The sequence below is a fragment of the Polypterus senegalus genome, chromosome 11, assembly GCF_016835505.1.
Source record: "Polypterus senegalus isolate Bchr_013 chromosome 11, ASM1683550v1, whole genome shotgun sequence".
Taxonomy (NCBI): Eukaryota; Metazoa; Chordata; class Cladistia; order Polypteriformes; family Polypteridae; genus Polypterus; species Polypterus senegalus.
The window spans coordinates 148,401,698-148,420,750 of NC_053164.1; the positions used below are offsets into that span (position 1 = coordinate 148,401,698).

The following is a 19,053-nucleotide window of genomic DNA, read 5'->3' on the forward strand; positions in this document are numbered from 1 at the left end:
ACTCTTTACTTTGTATTCTACAGTATGCATTGAATGCTTTCTGTTTATATGACTAAATGGTGGGGTTTGACTACACTTCTGAGTGTTAAATATGTGATGCTTGAATTAAAACATTTTTGCTTTTCAGTTAGTTGTAGACTGGCTGGAAAACATTGCCAAAGATGAAGTGGGAGATTTTTCTGATAATATAGAGTTTTATGCAAAATCAGTATACTGGTAAGTATTATGTTTGGGAACCTTCACTGTGTACTAAATTATCACATTACTATTGCAATAGGTGTAGTCTACAGTGAAATCCTTACGTGCATGTCATAATCGACATGCATCAACTTGCACTCTGATTAGTGAGTATAATACACCTTCCTTTGGATCATCTGTCTACAAAACTCTGTAAAATTAGGGGACCTCTTAATTTAGCAGATTTTGGAAAATAATCCTAAAATAAAAGTAATGATGCTAATTAACTAATGGAGCCTAAAAAATTGCTAAATGTGTAGCTGTGTGGCACATATAACCATGATTACAGGTTTATTTCTATGGTGTTTTCAATTTAAAATAATGATTATCCTATATTGATATGTTATTTATCTTACATGTCATCTTTCAGTATGAACTGTTACGTATCTTGGCCAAATTGTTTGTCATGTTTACTTTTTTGCAGTTCTTTTCAGCTGATTTGTTTCCCATGAGAGATGGTGAAATAGTGTTACTAACCCTTTATAATGGGTTTCATAATTTAAATATGGAAAACTAAATGCTTTCTATGAACAAAATGTAGATCTTTGTAAATTCTCATACAATGTATTTACATTTATTACAAGTTGGTTATTCACAGAAACCTGATTTGTAATGTCATGTAAACGCTTATTCCAGTTAGAGAAATCTGATTATTGGCCTGTGAGAAACCAGATTAACAGATGTAGAGTTCTCTGCGAATAACCTGATTACATGGTCAGGTTACAGTTATTGTTTCTGATTTTATAGTCTATACATGTCCATTACATTCTGTCAGCCCATGTATACATTTGCTTTGCACACACATTCAGCAGCCACAGGTAGAATCCTCAAAATTTCCAGAGGCAAATGTTCATGTGATCATATTATTCCGTCTCTTGGCTGAAATAATCTGTCTTAAATGTAGCTATTTCTGAAATATTATGCTTATGAGCTGAATGTACTATGCTGAACAGTAACGTGTATTTGTAGTCAGATTACTTTTTTTTTTTTTTAAATTAGTCAGTAACCTAAAGTAGTACTTATTAATGTCAAAATACTTATTATTATTGTTATTATACATATATATTATTAATAATACAAAAGGCTCACATACTGGGTTCTTTGTGCGGCCAAGCAGAAAAAGTGAGTTGTGTGTATTCTGGCAACAGAATTTTGTAAAGTGTCAGTCTGAAACATTTATAAAGTACAAGAAAATTATCACAGGCGTCATGGTTATTTTTGGAATCATGGTGGCCAAAGATGTTCAACTGTTTTTTGCACAGTTTAATGACATTAGAGCATCTTTTTGACAAAGGAGAGCTCCATAAGTTAACTTGGACATGTAAACATGGCTTTTTAAGAAACCAGGTTTGCCTTAAACCGGTTAGTTACTTTTAATTCAGTTATGTGTGTGTATGTAAATGCACTGATTGTCTCCAGTCTTGCATAGTGTCAAGTTAAATGGTAGTAGAAAATCATCATGGTTTATATGTACATAGAGACTCATTGCTGTGTGATTAAGGTCTTAAAAACAGGCTTTAGTTTGAGTTACATTTTATTAACAACTGCTTTTATCTCTGCTACATTACATTGTGTCTTGTAAAACCCCTGGCAATACAAAGTTATCTTACCCTCTTAAGTATACTTGAATATCAAATTACACTTGATTATAAAAGGGGTGAAGTGTTCATTTTATAATGGACTTTTTTTGTGTTCTGTGTTTTAGGGAGAATACATTACATAGTCTTAAGCAACGAAGCATGTCCCATGCAGGATATAGTAGGCCACTGGTTACTGAACTGGTATGTACTTCTAAATAAAAAAATCTTTGTGTATCATTCTTAACAATTTATTATCTAGAAAGCAAATCTACTGTTTAAATTCATCACTCCTACTGTATGTGTATGTGTTTGAAGCTCTTTTTCTCATGGTTTCAAATACATTTTTCTTAACTCTTCTCTTGGAGACAATTAACTTTTAATTGGAAATAATGCTGGTAATTTCACCCCTTATAAAAATTTAGGCTGTTGTAAGAACACAGCTTTTCAGAAATATGTTAAAATACATACTTCAGAAGAGGTGGTGAAATTAAACTCTTATATTAGGTGAAACAAATTGCTTATTAAAGACAGTCTTGCATCCAACTTATTTACAAAATTAAGTAAAATGGTAACTAATGTCTTCAAAAATAAAAACCTGAATAAATGTCACTTCTGGTATGTTACAGCAATTTGTGTTATTACTTGTCAAGGAATTTTAATTTTATAGACTAATCAGAGAGTAGCCATGGTAGTTTCAAAAGACTTAGAGGTGTTTATGTTCATGACTGCTGAAAGTGTAAATGTGTAGTAGGAAGGAAACTCGTTTTATTTCTTGATCAGCCTGAGGCTCGAGAGAGTTATGAGAAGAATCATCTTCAACAGAGGTTCAGTTATATTGAGCCTGCAAAATACAGTATACTTGGATTACATCAACCTCCTTGGAGGAAACCTAAAGATGCTTGAGGAGATTTTTGTCCAGTTGGTGATAATAGGTCAGACCGTGCTAACTCTAAGCAGTGAGAGCGACAACAAGTACATAGTCTTGACCTGTTGCAAGGGGGTACCCTTCGCAAGCCACTGGTGGTGAAGCACTGCACCTCTGAGAGGGTGGAGGCATTCGAATATCTATCCATTCTAATCACTGAGGACAGTGAGATGTCCTTGAAGGTCATGACCAGGATAAGCACAGGAAATTGCTGCCACTTCAACAAGCAACATCTGAGATCTCACATACTAGTGTGGAAGACCAAGAATATAGTATACTGGATGGTTATTCGGCCTATTATCATATACAAGTATGGCTGTGAGACATTGTGCACCTATATGTTGAATGCTTCTTGTCCCTATCCATCAGCATCAAAGATCCTCCACAAAGTTTATATTCCCATCCAGGAAGGCAGAATGTGGGGGATTCAGATGAACACAGAGCTGTGCAAGCTATATGATTAGACATTCATCGTGGTGGAAGTGGTGAATGTGAGGAAAGTTTGGTCACCTCAAATGGATGCTGGAGAAGTGAGTGGTGAGTGAGGTATCCTGGAAAAAGTTGTAATGGTGATGCCCTCCCGAATGACCATGAAGTAGATGTCTTGGTGACATGGAAGATGACCTTTGCACTCTTGGGCTCCAGGGTTGGAGGTGGCGTTACCAGGATCAAGGCAGTTGGTTGGAAATTTTTGACAAGTAAAGGGTCTACATGGGCTGTAGTGTCAGTTGTTGTTATGAGTAGGAAGGAAGCAATCCATTAATCTTTTTAACTGTAAGGATGCAATATAAATCTGTGGCTGTTTTGCTGGTGTCATAAAATTTCATTGGAAAGTATTGTCTTAAATGCAAAAGGTGTAGTTGTCACAATCCCAACACCCTCTACCAGTTTTACTGAGAAATTTTCTTGTCGGCCTTAAAATATAGGGGTGATTCTTACTGACAGGAATATCTGGTGACAATGGAAAATAGCAAATACAGGAACTTGATGGAGATTGAGCAGCTTTGTATGGCTAACTACTCTAATATTAAATTGTTTAAACTGTTTGGTGTATACCTATCCAGTCAGACTTTGGTGAGCACTTTAAAGGTGTTTTTAATGATTAGCCTGTGATGTATTAATGTGGGAAAATAAAGTATTTCCTTTAATGCCCATAAATCTAAAGTACTAATTTGATAGAATATGGAAAGTATTTATAAAGATGCCAGCTTTCTTTCAGTGGTGTTTATTTTTTGTTCTAAACTTTTTTTTTTTTTAAAATAAGTGTTTTCTACATAATGCCTTTTAGAGGAACATGTTAGTAATTTGTAGCATGTGATAGTGCTCCCATATAGTATATAAAATAAAGGATGTGAGATTAACAACCCTGTCATGGGATGTACACTATAATACTATGTGCCTATGAGTAAACATAGATAAGTCTATTATGGAGTCTGTTTTCAACGTGATGAACCGTTCACCCATTGTGTACAGTGTGTCCATTTCTCAAGTTAAATGTCTGCTTTGTTCACAGTTTTCTAGAGGTAAAAATAGCTTTTTTTGTGCTAGGATCCTGATGCTCCATTTAGACAGAAGATGCCTTTAGCTGATCTTGATAGAGAGGATGAAGGTCGGCTATTGAAGTACTTGTTCACACTTATTCGTGCGGGTATGACAGATGAGGTACGTATATTTGAGTGTACAATTTAAAGCTTTCTACAATAAATCTTTTGGATATTGCAGTCAGTGTTCATGAAAATGGTTAATATGAAAAAAATATATTACAGAAGATAATGATAAATTAGTGATTATTGCATTACACCGTAATGCTTTATATACTCGTATGACAGAAAGATTACTTTTCTGTTAAAATACAACACAATGATGAATGTACAATTAAAACGTATATTTTACTTTAAGCAATTAAATGAAGATTAATACAAATGTGAACAGCAAAGTTAAATAGGCTTACATATTTACCCTTGAGTATTTATCCTTAAGAAGTGTAAACATGGAACCAATGTTCACCTTTCCAAGGTTAAGATGAATGTGATAATGAATTAAAAAATAATACTGCCAAGTAGTGACATTCTTTTTACCAATAAAGTAGGCATCTTTACAAACTTGTTTATTGGGGAAAATTTTAAGAAAGGAGAGATTGAAAAACATTTTTTGCAAATTCATTTTATCTAATTTTGGACTTTTAAGTTGTCATTTTTACTTGCACAACATTTAGCTTGAAAGCTATTTACATGACATAGAAATAATTATTCTTCCTTAAACTGAGATTTTGACAGTTATTTCATGTATAGAATTTAAAGTAGCAAGGACTGCTATGTGATAAGGCATTTCTTAAAATTATAAGTCCCTAAAACCCACTGCTTATCAACTGAATGATAGATAGATACTTTATTAATCCCAAGGGGAAATTCACAATGTTTTCTGTTTCCAGGCCCAGCGCCTTTGTAAGCGGTGTGGTCAGGCTTGGAGAGCTGCAACTCTGGAAGGATGGAAACTGTACCATGATCCAAATATTGGTGGAGGTAAAATTTGCAGAAGTGTGTATGCATGTAGATCTTGGTGCATGTGCAAGTGTGTGTGTTGAAATTATGCAGTTTTATATTTTGAATTAACCTGAAAATTGCTCCAGGGAGCTGTTCAATGGCTGGCTGTGCGTTCTGACCCCCAAAGGTCATGCAAAAAGACAGCTTCCCCTCAAGGATTAACAAAGTATATCAAATAAAAAGAAAATCTAATTAAAATCTGTAACTGATTATTTTTTGTTGATGAAAATTAAGTTTTTTTATTATTACAGTTGCTTCTGTGTCATTTAAAGCAGTAGAAGTAACTATATATTTAGGTATTTAGCCCCTTATACACTAAGGGTTTTTGGCATTTTTGTACCTAATTTACATACCCAAAAATAAATGGCTATGACTCTGCTTATGTTAACTCCAAATGGATGTTAAAAACCTTTGCTTATACCAATATCAACCAAATCCAAAACAAAAACAAGTTGTGAACAAACAGTACATTTTGTGATGCACAACCCTTGAATAATTTTTCTTTTGTGCCCCAATTTGTTTGCTGTCAATATAAAAAGTTTAGATATATCCCAGAACATTGCAAAATTATACTTGTTAGTACAAGGTGCCCCCGTTGGAAACATTTTAGTCTTTTTGCAAACAATCTCTCAGAACAAGTATTGAAGTAGCAGTTATGTATTTTATTAAAAAAAATAGATAGTGATATACTCTCACACACACTGTATGTCATTGTGAAACAGCAAGTAAACAATATTAGCCATATGTAGCTATGTATAAATGTGCAGTAGTTTGTAACTATTTTTCATGCCAGTCCTTGAAACAATTTCCATGTACCAGTAGACACCACAAAACATTACAGTTTGTATAGTAGATTGGGTGTTTTGTGCTGCAGTTTACACATCTTCTACTGCCTTCTTTTGCAGTTGCGCCACAGAAGTTCAGCAGGTTTGTTTTTAGTTTTCTTGTTGCATTTCATGTCTGGAATAAACTAAATACATTTTTATATTGGGAGGTTGGTGGTTCAGAGGTGAGCAAGGTTAAAAATGGGATAAACAAATATCATACACTGCAATAGTTTTATTTTTCTCTCATGCTCTTGACACAGCCATGTGATACAGTGACATTCATGTGGATGCTTTTTCGGTCCCAGTTGGGTAAATGCTGGCGAGTTTTGTCTGCCGCTGCACGTTTTGTTTTTGTTGTGGGATCTTTGTTCGTGTTCCTGATTTGGACTTTCTGAGTTTTTTTTTTTTTCATAAATGATTGTTGGAGATCTACCTGCAGTTGTTCCGTTGCCTTTAAGATCTCGCTGGCCATCTTAGGGTTCGCACGAGCCCTTGCTTACTCATGACACTTCAGTCTGACTCGGCATGCCGTGAGTACATTGCAAGTTTCTTTCAGGTGTTGTTCAGTTGTCTGTCAATTCTGCCCTGGGGCTGGCTGGCTAATGTGTTTTTGAACCTTTGTGCCAGGGTAGCATTTTGGGAAGCAGATAGCCTTGTGAATAGTAACTAGTTACTATTTTATACCATTTTCACTGGATCTAATCCTATGGGCTAAGCGTAAGCATTTTTGTGGCATTTGCTTATTCCTTTGTTAAGCTGACGTGTTTGAACTCTTACCTCACCTGCAAGCTAGATTCTATAATTATTGTGTTGCTCTAGGAGTTCTATGACAGCCCTGCTATATACATAAGGGATCTTGTCAGAGGCTGCGCTGGAGTCATATGCCAGTGGCAGAGGAGTTAATTTTGATAACCTTCTCTCACTTCAATACTCAAATATGATAAAGACCAAATAAAAAGACATGCGAAACACCTTCAAATGGCGTTGTGAAGATGGCCTTAATGAATGTTCGGTCTGTAGCCCAAAAACTCTTATTTTAAGTGACTTTTTACGTTCTGCAACTTGTACTTTCTATTTATGTCAGAGACCTGGTTAAGTGCTGGCAACTCAGTTTCTCTTCATGATCTCTCTCCTCCTGTTTGTACCTTTTTTTTAGGTCACCTTAAATCACTAGTCGAGGTGGTGGGCTTGCTACTGTTTTTAAGAATCATTTTAAATGTAGACCGTTTCTCCAGATTTTAGGCTCTGCTGTTGAAATTAATCTTAACCAATCCCGTACTGTGTGCACTGGTTTATAGACCACCTGCATATGATAAGGATTTTGTCCAGGAGTTCTCAGAGTTCTTATCATTCATGGTGTCACGCGCTGATGGAATGCTGATGATGTCATGTCCCACACATCAAGAAGGACATACATTGGACTTGGTCCTAACACTTGGCCTCTCTGCAAATAACCTGGAGATATCTGATGCTGGCATTTCTGATCACTTTGCAGTTGTTTTCGAAATTTAAGGTTTTGCATCAGCCCATCAATTTCACTTTCTTGCGGTATAAATGCTGACACAGTGTGGCAGTTCTGTGATAATCTCTGACATTCATTTATCCTTGGTGTTGGAAGCCTTCTGTGTGTGTTTGGGTATTACTGTTATGGTTAAGCTTCTTGATCTCACTTGTAAAGATACTCTGGATTCAGTGTTCTGAATCGGCTTTGCTGAAGCTGACAAATTATGTTTTGTTAACTTTGGACTTGGGCTCTTCTTCAATCTTGGTCTTATTGGATCTTAGTGCAGCATGTGACACAGTGGACCATGGGGTTCTGTTAAAACGGCTTGAGGGTGAAGTAGGCATTCAGTGCTGTGCATTGAGATGGCTTGAGTCCTACCTTAAAGGTAGATCTGTTAATATATGTCCGTTAACATAGATGGGAACTTCCCTCAGCCAGCTCCTCTCACACAAGGTATCCCACAAGGTTCTATTCTGGCTCCCTGAATCTAGTAGGGTGCGCAAGCTCCCTTGTTGGAATAAGTTATTTTATAATTGCGGCATGCTATATAACCCGAAAATATATAGATATGATATTAAAAGGCGATACTTCTCGCTTAGTGATATGGCAGTAAGAAATGACATGGCTTTCTTTAATGACAATTTATGCGGCATAACAGACGAGGAAGCCATGACAAGAACGTCACCGAAGTTGGAGCCAGGTGTATAGAGTCTGCCATTTTCGTCGCTGCGCTGGAAGGATTTTCAAGATCAGATAACTATCTCCCATCTCTCTGTCGGCTTCAAAGGTGTGCCGGGCAATGTTCCAAGGCTTTATACTCTTTCTCCATGTGCCGGCCCCCACTTAGGAAAATCATGCCATTCCAAACAAGGAAAAGAAGATCCAATGTCTTGCTGACTCTGACACACAGAAATAGTACTATGCCCATTTTGCAGTTGTCCCTTTCTTGTCTTCTAATGCTTGCCTGGAAGTTCTAAATGATGAGCCCCTGTGTGCTAAATCTTGCCTTGTGTTAGCTGTACATGTGAGTAGATTTATAAAATATTTTTTTGTACAGAGCACAATGACATATTAAACTTGTATACTTATTACACTCCCCTTCTATTTTTCCCTTCATCTGCTCTTTTTGAGGGTCACATATCACTGTTATGATGATAAGCAGCTGTACCTCAGTTAGTCCTGACATCACTTCATCTGTAAAAAAAAAAAAAAGCTGTTGAAATGCCTTGAGGATATGAAATTTTGGATGACACAGAATTTCTTGCAATTAAATGAAAATAAAACAAAGGTCATTATTTTTGGTCCTACCACATCTGCAGTTGAAATTGGCACTCGGTTAGGCTTCTTGGCTGCAATGATTCATAATGATGTCCGAAACCTAGGTATCATCTTTGTTTTGAAAAACAAATCTCCACGGTAGTAAAGCCCAGGTTTTACCACCTGAGGCAAATTTCAAAACTAAAATCCTTTCTTTCACAGAAAGACTTGGAAACAGTCACTCATGCCTTTATCACATCTCAGCTAGCTTATTGTAATTCCTTATAGGTGTGACTACCTAAATCTGCTCTGTCGCACTTTCAGCTGTTTCAGTATGTTGCAGCTAGATTTTTTGTTGGGTCTAGAAAAAAAAGGATCATCTCTCTCCCAAAAATTTGCTTCACTCCAGTGGCTGAAAAATAAGGTGTTGCGTTAATTTTAATTTATTTGTTTTTAAAGCCTTGCATGATCTAGCTCCAAAATACATCTGTGACCTCCTTCACCCCTATGTGGCACCAAGAGCATTGAGGTCATCTTGTATTTCCAAGATATAGGCTGAAATGTTATGGAGGCAGAGCTTTCTCATTTATTGCTCCTAGCTTTGATGTGGGAGACCTTCCGTGACAAGACCCTGAAGGTTGCTGAGGGTTGTGTTGGTGTTCCCAGCAGGACACCCTAAATATCATCGAGTGGAGTCGCAGTGCACATCTCAGTGGAAAATCTAGTCTGTGCCAGGAACTGTGGACAGCTGTGAGGGCAGACAAAGAGGCGTTTGTTAGAGGAATCTGTGAGTAAGTGACTCACCATCTGTGGTCTAGCGACCCACGTCCTGCTTACAGAGGAATCAAAGCATTATGCACATCCAGATCTGTTCCTCAGAGAGTCGCAGTCAGGGCAGCTGAAGGAACGGTCCTTACAGATGACACTGCAGTTGTAACCCGCTGGGCTGGCTAATTTGAGCAGTTGTTCAAAGCTGATCCTCCGGCTAGGACGTTGGATATCTCTGGGTCCACGGTTCTTGAGGCTGATCCTCCATTTAGCTGTGAACCACCCAATCTCACTGAGATTGCACAGGTGGTGAAAGGCTGTAGGGATCTATGAATTTCTCCAGGCTGGTAGTAAAGCTGTCCTCCTGGCATTGCAAGCATATTTTGCTTCCATTTGAGAGACTAGCATCATCCCAACTGACTGGAAAATAGGACTTGCCATTCCTATCAGGAAAGGTAAGAGTGATTGACTGGATTGCAGATACTACAGGGGGATAACACTTCTCTCAGTGCCAGGTAAGGTCCTTGCTAGGGTCATCCTCAATAGGATCCGTGATCACTTGCTCATCTACCAGCGACCGGTTCAGGCTGGTTTTACACCTAAGAAGTCTACCATCAACCGCATCCTGGCACTGAGGGTTCTCATGGAGCGCAAACACAAATATCTGCAGAGTTTTTTTTTGCAGCCTTTTATCGATTTTCATAAAGCGTTAGACTCATTTGATCGAGATGCCCTTTGGGACATCCTGAGGGTTCCCAGGATCCCCTCGAAGTTGCTGGATATCATGGCTGGCCTGTACACTAGTACTGTGAGTGCTGTGCAGTAGGGCTGCAACTAATGATTATTTTGGTAGTTGACTAATTGTTCAATTTTTTTTTCCCCCAATTAGTCACGATTATTTCATGCCTGACTATTTTGATGCCTGCGACCTGTGGTTGCACATCCTGTTCTGGGCTGCAGTGCATGGTACCTCATCTGATCACGTCTGTTCACCTGTGAATGTCACCCTGATGTCTCTGCATTAACACGATTAAAATTAATAATAATCAAATTAAAATAACCAGTGAAACATGAATTTGAAAATAATCGGTTGTTTTATATTAGTGTGACCATCACAATAAAAAAAAAAAATGCATTAAGCAATACAAACTAAAGTGCACATAGTCTTTAAACAAAAAAAGTGCATTTAACTTAACCAAAAATGGCCACTGGTATGTCTTAAAGTCCAAACGTTTAAATAAAGCTTCAATAGAAATAAAATAAAATAAAACAATAATGTACAGTTTATAAAAGAATCAGTTAATATATTCCTGATTGCAGTGCAGGAACGTGAGCATTTTGACATGCTCAGGTGTGTGGCTGGCTCTGTTCTTTGAGACAATGTTCCCAGCTGCTGTGAAGAGAGACTCAGAGGGAGTAGAGGTAGCAGGAATACACAAGAATGATTTTGCAGACAGAGAAAGATGTTTTAATCATCACACTCTGAAGGAAAAGTGTTGTAGTTTATCACATCATGTACTATATTATGCCAAAATAAAAAAATAATGGACTAAAATATGTAACAAGCTAATTACTGATATACTCCAAAACACAAGTTACCTAACGTTAGTTATAGATGGTTTACTATTCATATGAACTCAAATATTATACGAAAAAGAAGAAAAAAACTAGGACGGCTCAGCTACTCCTATTCACTCGTTTACTATAGCTCCAAACATGTTAGCAAACATAACTGAAGTTATATTCACTTAACCCTTAAACTGCCGTAACCGGATAGAGTCAGTTTCCAGTGCAATTTGGAAGCACTCTGAAGCCGAGTATATGTGGCAACTTACATTCATTGAACTGTGCAACCGGCCAAAGTTGTTTCTCAGTGCAATTTGCCAGTACGCTGGAGCCGAGTATATTCGGCGACGTACATTCATTGAACGCCACAACTGACTCTAGATGCTTATCAGAGCAATTTGCCAGCACGCCGATTCTGATCAGTCAGTGCCATACATTCGTTGAGCAGCCAGCTCATGACCACTGCCAGCCCCGGCAGAACTGCAGCACCACTGTCTCTGGGATTCAGCCACTGCACAGCGCAGTTGGCTCAGTGATTTACTGAATTTCATAAATGGCTTCAGTTGCACCTTGTACATGTCATAATAGATTGTTGCAGTAGTTTTTTTTTTTTTATAGTTTTTACAGTTTATTTGCAGTGTGTAAAATGAACAGTGTTGCAGTAATTGTGATGCTGTTTGCATGAAAAAAAAATACGTGTTCCATTAAAATTTCATATTTTCTTTGTGAATTGTGATGTTTACTTACAAAGTGCAACTAAAAAGTATTTGGCGTCCAGGGTTACATTAACCCCCAAGTATGTGTCGGTTTAAGGGTTAAATATCATTGTCGAAATCTCGATATACACATTATAGTACAAACATCAACGTTAACATGTGAAACTAACTTGCTAAAACTTACCTCTTAAGAGACAGCAGCATCACAGCTCGAGGATGCTTGTGTTTCAGATGCTTATGCATCGCGGTGGTGCTACCGTGAAAAGAAAGCTCAGCTTTTTTCCTTTTTCGGTGAAGTGCTCCCATAGTTTAGAAAATTTCTGTCTCAATTTTTTTCCATCTCCTTCCCCTCTTCTATCCGACTCGCCATTGCAACCGCGTTTATTTTCCTCCACTTTCTTCTTCTCCACAGATGTTCTATATATATAGACATATATAGATATAGATATATAGATATAGATATCTCTATATATATAGATAGATATATATAGATATCTATCTAGAGATTTATATAGATATCTATCTATCTAGAGATATATATATATAGATATCTATCTATCTAGAGATATATATATATATAGATATCTATCTATCTCTCTCTATCTATATCTATATATATCTATATCTATATAAACTGCTCAAAAAAATTAAAGGAACACTTTGAAAACACATCAGATCTCAATGGGAAAAAGAAATCCTCCTGGATATCTATACTGATATAGACTGGGTAATGTGTTAGGAACGAAAGGATGCCACATCGTTTGATGGAAATGAAAATAATCAACCTACAGAGCCCTGAATTCAAAGACGCCCAAAAATCAGAGTGAAAAAATGATGCGGCAGGCTAGTCCATTTTGCCAAAATTTAATTGCAGCAACTCAAAATTATGCAGCAGCACTTTGTATGGCCCCTGTGTTCTTGTATACATGCCTGACAACATCGGTGCATGCTTCTAATGAGATGACAGATGGTGTTGTGGGGATCTCCTCCCAGATCTGGACCAGGGCATCACTGAGCTCCTGGACAGTCTGAGGTGCAACCTGGTGGCATTGGATGGACCAAAACATAATGTCCCAGAGGTGTTCTATTGGATTTAGGTCAGGAAAGTGTGGTGGTCAGTCAATGGTATCAATTCCTTCATCCTCTAGGAACTGCCTGCATACTCTCACCACATGAGGTCAGGAATTGTCATGCACCAGGAGCCACTGTACCAGCATAGGGTCTGACAATGGGTCCAAGGATTTCATCCTGATACCTAATGGCAGCCAAGGTGCCTTTGTCAAGCCTGTAGCGGTCTGTGTGACCCTCCATGGATATGCCTCCCCAGACAATCATTAACCCACCACCAAACTGCTCATGCTGAATGATGTTACAGACAGCATAATGTTCTCCATGGCTTCTCCAGACCCTTTCACTTCTGTCACGTGCTCAGGGTGAACCTGCTCTCATCTGTAAAAAGCACAGGGCACCAGTGGTGCATCTGCCAATTCTGGTATTCTATGGCGAATGGCAATCGAGCTGCATGCTGCTGGGCAGTGAGCTCAGGGCCCATTAGAGGACATGGGGCCCTTGGGTCACCCTCATGAAGTCTTTCTGGTTGTTTGGTCAGAGACATTCACACCAGTGGCCTGCTGGAGGTCATTTTGTAGGGCTCTGGCAGTGCTCATCCTGTTCCTCCTTGCCCAAAGGAGCAGATACTGGTCCTGCTGATGGGTTATGGACCTTCTATGGCCCTCTCCAGCTCTCCTAGAGTAACTGCTTGTCTCCTAGAATCTCCTCCATGCCCTTGAGACTGTGCAGGGAGACACAGCAAACCTTCTGGCAATGACACGTATTGATGTGCCATCATGGAGAAGTTGGACTACCTCTGCAACCTCTGTAGGGTCCAGGTATCGCCTCATGCTACCAGTAGTGATACTGACTGTAGCCAAATGCAAAACTAGTGAAGAAACAGTCAGAAAAGATGAGGAGGGAAAAATGTCCATGGCCTCCACCTGTTAAACCATTCCTGTTTTGGGGGTCATCTCATTGTTGCCCCTTTATATATATATATATATATATATATATATATATATATATATATATATATATATATATATATATATTTTTATATATATATATATATATATTTTATCTTTATATATATATATATATATATTTTATCTTTATATATATATATATATATATTTTATCTTTATATATATATATATATATATTTTATCTTTATTTATATAAATATATGGGAATGGATAAACCCGTCCAGCAATGGATTCCCTAGCTGTGACCTTTGCAGAGTCAATGGAGGCTCTGATTGGGGGGCTTGAGAGACTGAACAAGGAGTCAGAGCGTCTGGGCTTGCGAGTGTCCTTGATAAAATCCAAGATCCAGGCCTTTAATGACCTCTTGGGCACAGCCATCAGCAGTGTGTCTGTCTGTTTACGGAGAGAGAGTCGACCTTGTCAATAGGTTTACTTACCTTGGCAGTGTCATTCCTGTCTCTGGTGACTCTACCTATGAAGTCAGTAGACGGATTGGGAGAGCATGGGGGGGATCATGAGATTGCTGGGGGTGTGTGGCGCTCCCGATATCTATGCAAAAGGACAAAGGTCCAAGTCTTTAGAGTCCTGGTGCTTCCTGTCTTGCTATATGGCTGCGAGACATGAACGCTATCCAGTGACCTGAGACGAAGACTGGACTCCTTTGGTACTGTGTCTCTCCAGAAAATCCTTGGGTACTGTTGGTTTGATCACAAGGGGTTTTTTTTTTTTTGTCGTGTAATGGGTGCGGCAATGCAGTGTACCAGTGCATGCTCCCCAGCTTGACTTGACTTGCTTTGGAATGTCCTGCATTTCTTCAATCAGGTCTTCATCCTCTCTTGAGGTTTTTAAGAGTCAGATTAAGGCCTACCTGTTTTCTTCGCTATTTTACTGTGTATGATGGGATTGTGGGCAATGTTATAATAGGTATTTTATTAATCCGCTTCTGTATGATTGTTTGCATTGTGTTTACATTAATGCTTCTTTGTACAGCACTTTGGCACAACCTCTATTGTAAATGTGCTTTTATAAATAAATAATGTAATCTAAATAATCTAATTTAAAGGGGGGGCATTCTCACAAGAAAGTTTGAGGGGTACAGTTATGCTTTAAGAATAACTGCCTGCAAGTTCAAAATGAAGGCGAACTGGTCATTAAGCTGACATATAGAACGTACCACAGACAACATACAGGTGTGATAATGGAACCCATGACGTTTGAACTGTAAAGCTGCATGCTGCAACACATCAAATATGTATTGAAAGCAGTTTTTATAAATCAAGTGTACTAAGCCCTTGACTCCACTGAGAACAACATTTTTGGTTAACACTGATCAGAATCTGGCTTGATACACAAAGATGAGCTGCTGTAGAAACCATTTATTTCCTACCTTTTACGCACTGCTATGACATGTAATAAGTTACCAATCATAGACAACTATGCATCATTAGAATAGGCTGCCAATGGTAATGAGCTTTTACCTGATTGTGACTTAATGTAAGTGAGATCTTTTGATATAAAAAGGTTCACTCATTCATGACATGATATTCACTTTGGTCTATATGTGCAAAAAACATATTTTAATAATGAATAAGAGCAGACAACATTGAAATTTCTTTTTTTTAAAGAAGACAGTTCTTGGGTATTAAAAAAATATATATATATATTTTGTGGGTTTACTGCAAAGTACACAAACAATTTACTTATGTATAATTTCTTAAATATAATTCCTGATCTTTGGTTTTAATTATACATATTGTACTGGTGGTAGGTTGCTTTTATTCACACAAGAATTATTTTGGGGTGTCAGGAGCACATCCCCCCTGACTCGTCACACACACTCACTCACACACATTCACTGAAGTAAATAAAATTGAAATAAGAATATATTAAACAGTAAATGAAAAACCAATAACATGCAACACAGTAACCTACAGTACATAAATAAACCCTGAAAATGGAAACCTTTAAGCCTTTTGAAATGTAGTAGTCTGTAAGGATTCTGCTGAGGTTTGAATTATTATTTACTGTTAGAGTTCATTACTCTTATTTGTAGAAATATTATGGACATGTGCAGTGATCATTAAATGGTTTCACAAGTTGCCTTTTAGCTTGTTTTCACATTGTCACTATGGATTATTTGATTGCACATTGGGTAAAAACTGCAAATGTATCCATTTAAAATTAAATCTACATGATAAACTGCAGAAAATAAAGAGGCCTGAATACTTTCTAAATGCACTGCATATATTGATAAACATGGCTTATTGTGTACCCACCATTTTATGTCTTGAATCCTTGAAATTTCACACATTTCCTTTTTCTTAGGGCATCTATACTTCACACACTATTATCTATCTTAAAGTATCCTTCTCTTTTTTTATCAAATTTTTGTTACACAGAAAATAAGTTACTCTAACTCAAACAAACCATGAAAATGTCAGTACAACATAATAAACTTATCACATATCCTCAAATAGCATGAGTTAAATAATGTGGAAGAGAGGAAGGAAAACAGCAAGGATTTTTATTTATTTTATTTATAAGTACTTAGTAGATCAGTATGCATTATGCTGTTCTGTACTCCCCTTGAGTAATTATATGTAATTCTGATGCTGGTCTAGGAATGGAGTTGCAGCCAGTAGAAGGAAACCCCCATCGGATTATTTGGAAAGCTTGCTGTTGGAGGATGGCAGAAGATGTAAGCTTTTTAGTAATGTTTTGTAAAAATAGTTTCGAATTTATACAACAAAATAGAGTCTCTTTATCTTATCTTATTATCTTCCTCAGACATTTTTACTTTTAATATATACCATGTATATGTATTTGAAGATTTTCATCTGCTAAAATGCAGAGTTAAACTGTCTGGTCATAATATAAAGATTGTGTTAAATTGAAGATTTTTTTTTGACATCTAAAACAAAAGTTCTAATAAATTAGATTATCCTGTAAATATTTTACAGGAGATGTTCAACAGATATGAACGTGCGATCTATGCTGCCTTAAGTGGAAACCTAAAACAGGTATGATATTTTGCAGGTGTATTCTTACAGTTTTTTTTCTTTTTACTTTATGCTTACAATTTCTAGAGATATGTATACCATTACTGCTGTAATTGCTGTGAGCCCATGAATGTTTCAAATGCCAGCTTAGTTTGGCCAAATCCAGATTGGATAGTTAGTTTTCAATAAAGCAGAGATATGACTTTTTTGGTTTTGTTTTTTTACAACGTTCAAAATTGAAAAAACTGTACCTTGCTTTGTTTGTATAGTACACTCTTATGCCAAAGTATTTGTTCTTTGTGCCTAACACATTTTTAATAAAATTTTGAAATATTTATCATATGTGAGAAATGCTTTAAGGTTGGTTTTTGGACATTTCATGTAAGCTTTTTTGGTATGTGGCTCAAGATGAATGTTTAACCACAATTCAAACTGCACTTTCACATTCTAAGATTACAAAGATAAGTAGAGGTGAGAATCTGGAGGAAATTCAAAAACAGTAGAATCTTCAGTTTAAAATCAGTTTAAATTAAAGCTTGATGTACCCTTTTGAGCAGCAACTTCTGTGAAGGCAAATAGCTTTTTATGTAACCCAGAGTTTGTAAGGTTTTGCAAACAACAAATATAGTTGAAGTTTTATACATCTGGCCTTGTGTGGTAATGCTTTTATCTGCCTGGGAGAAGGTTACAGACCATGAAGTATTTTATCAAATACTCTACTAACTGTATCTGGTTGGATGTTAGCTTTTTCTTTTCTTTTTGTTTCCTCCAGTTGCTTCCAGTTTGTGAGACTTGGGAAGATACAGTGTGGGCCTACTTCAGGGTCATGGTAGATTCTTTAGTGGAACAGGAAATTCGATCAACAGGCACTGTTATTCAAGAGCTGGATGAACTGCCCAGAGAAAGCTTGGAGGCCAAGTAAGATTTTTGTCAAGTGAAACCTATTCTATTGTCACAAAGAGGGGTATAGTTAATTTCCTAATCTTAGGTTCATATAGCATATTCCAGTGTTGGGTTAGAATAAGTGACTGGTCAAAGCTAATCAGTTTCCTGTTTCATCCCTACCCTTGTAATGGCAAAATATATTTCTCTCAGTAGATGAAAACTAAGAACCTTCATGAATTTGCTTGCGTTTGGTAATCTGTGTGGGGTTAAGTATGTGATGTGGTAGTAGTATAGAGAATAATGTTATAACAAGAAATACTTTAAAAAAATGTCAGGTTAAAGTTTTGAAACTTGCACCAAGCACTTTAAAATAAGGATCCCTCAGATAAAGCAGTAAATATGTAACAATCATAGCAACATTATGGATTGTTAAGCCGCTGTTTTAAAATTTACATTATTCATGATTGTTTTTTTTTTTTTATAAGATACTAGAGGTCAAATTTGAAATGACTTTTTAATCAGAAGTATGTTGGTTACATTCATGCTGTAAATGCTGAGGTTTATAATTCAAATCTTTTTGCCTTCCTTTACTTTTAATGTTTACACAGTGTTTTGTTATGTGCAGTTGTAATTGTCCAAAACATTACAAGGTGTACAGAGATGCAAATAATGTAATTAATTCATTACTAATTGGCGACTAATCAGTGTGGCTCTAATGTTGGGTAAATTGGAAGCTCTAAAACAGCCAGGTTTTGAATGTATGTGATGATCAGGAAACTGCTTTTACAGAGCATGATCTGTAGACTACAATTAATATCTGCCTCAGAGAAAGGACAAATGTTTACACACTTTAACAGGTACTGTGTGTTACATATGGCTATGTTATAATATACTCTTAAAATAATATAGTACATTTTCTAAGTTAACACTGAAAATAAAACAAAGCACAGTGTAAATAATTAGCCACTTTATCTAATTGAGAATAAACCTCATCCTCGTTATACAGTTTGTCAAGTGTTTTTTGTTTTGCTTTTTATAGGCAGATAAATATATAAAATATGGCATTATGTCTCATAAGCATTCTGTCTGAGCATGACCTTGTTGATCACAAAAAAAGCTTATCTGCATTAGGAGCATGATTGCGTTTTTAAACGAAAATGTATATTTTTTCCATACATCCGTTTACTGAATCTAACTAAATCACTGT

At 36.9% G+C, this 19,053-nt stretch overlaps 1 protein-coding gene across 1 annotated transcript in view; it reads left to right on the forward strand.

The window, feature by feature from the left end:
• nup107 (nucleoporin 107) overlaps positions 1 to 19,053 on the forward strand; it is a 92,131-nt gene that overhangs the window by 13,231 nt on the left and 59,847 nt on the right. The window contains 7 exon segments of the mRNA XM_039769785.1: positions 128 to 216; positions 1,943 to 2,018; positions 4,291 to 4,404; positions 5,174 to 5,264; positions 16,584 to 16,660; positions 16,923 to 16,982; positions 17,734 to 17,879. Of these exon segments, the coding sequence (XP_039625719.1) occupies positions 128 to 216; positions 1,943 to 2,018; positions 4,291 to 4,404; positions 5,174 to 5,264; positions 16,584 to 16,660; positions 16,923 to 16,982; positions 17,734 to 17,879 (653 nt within the window).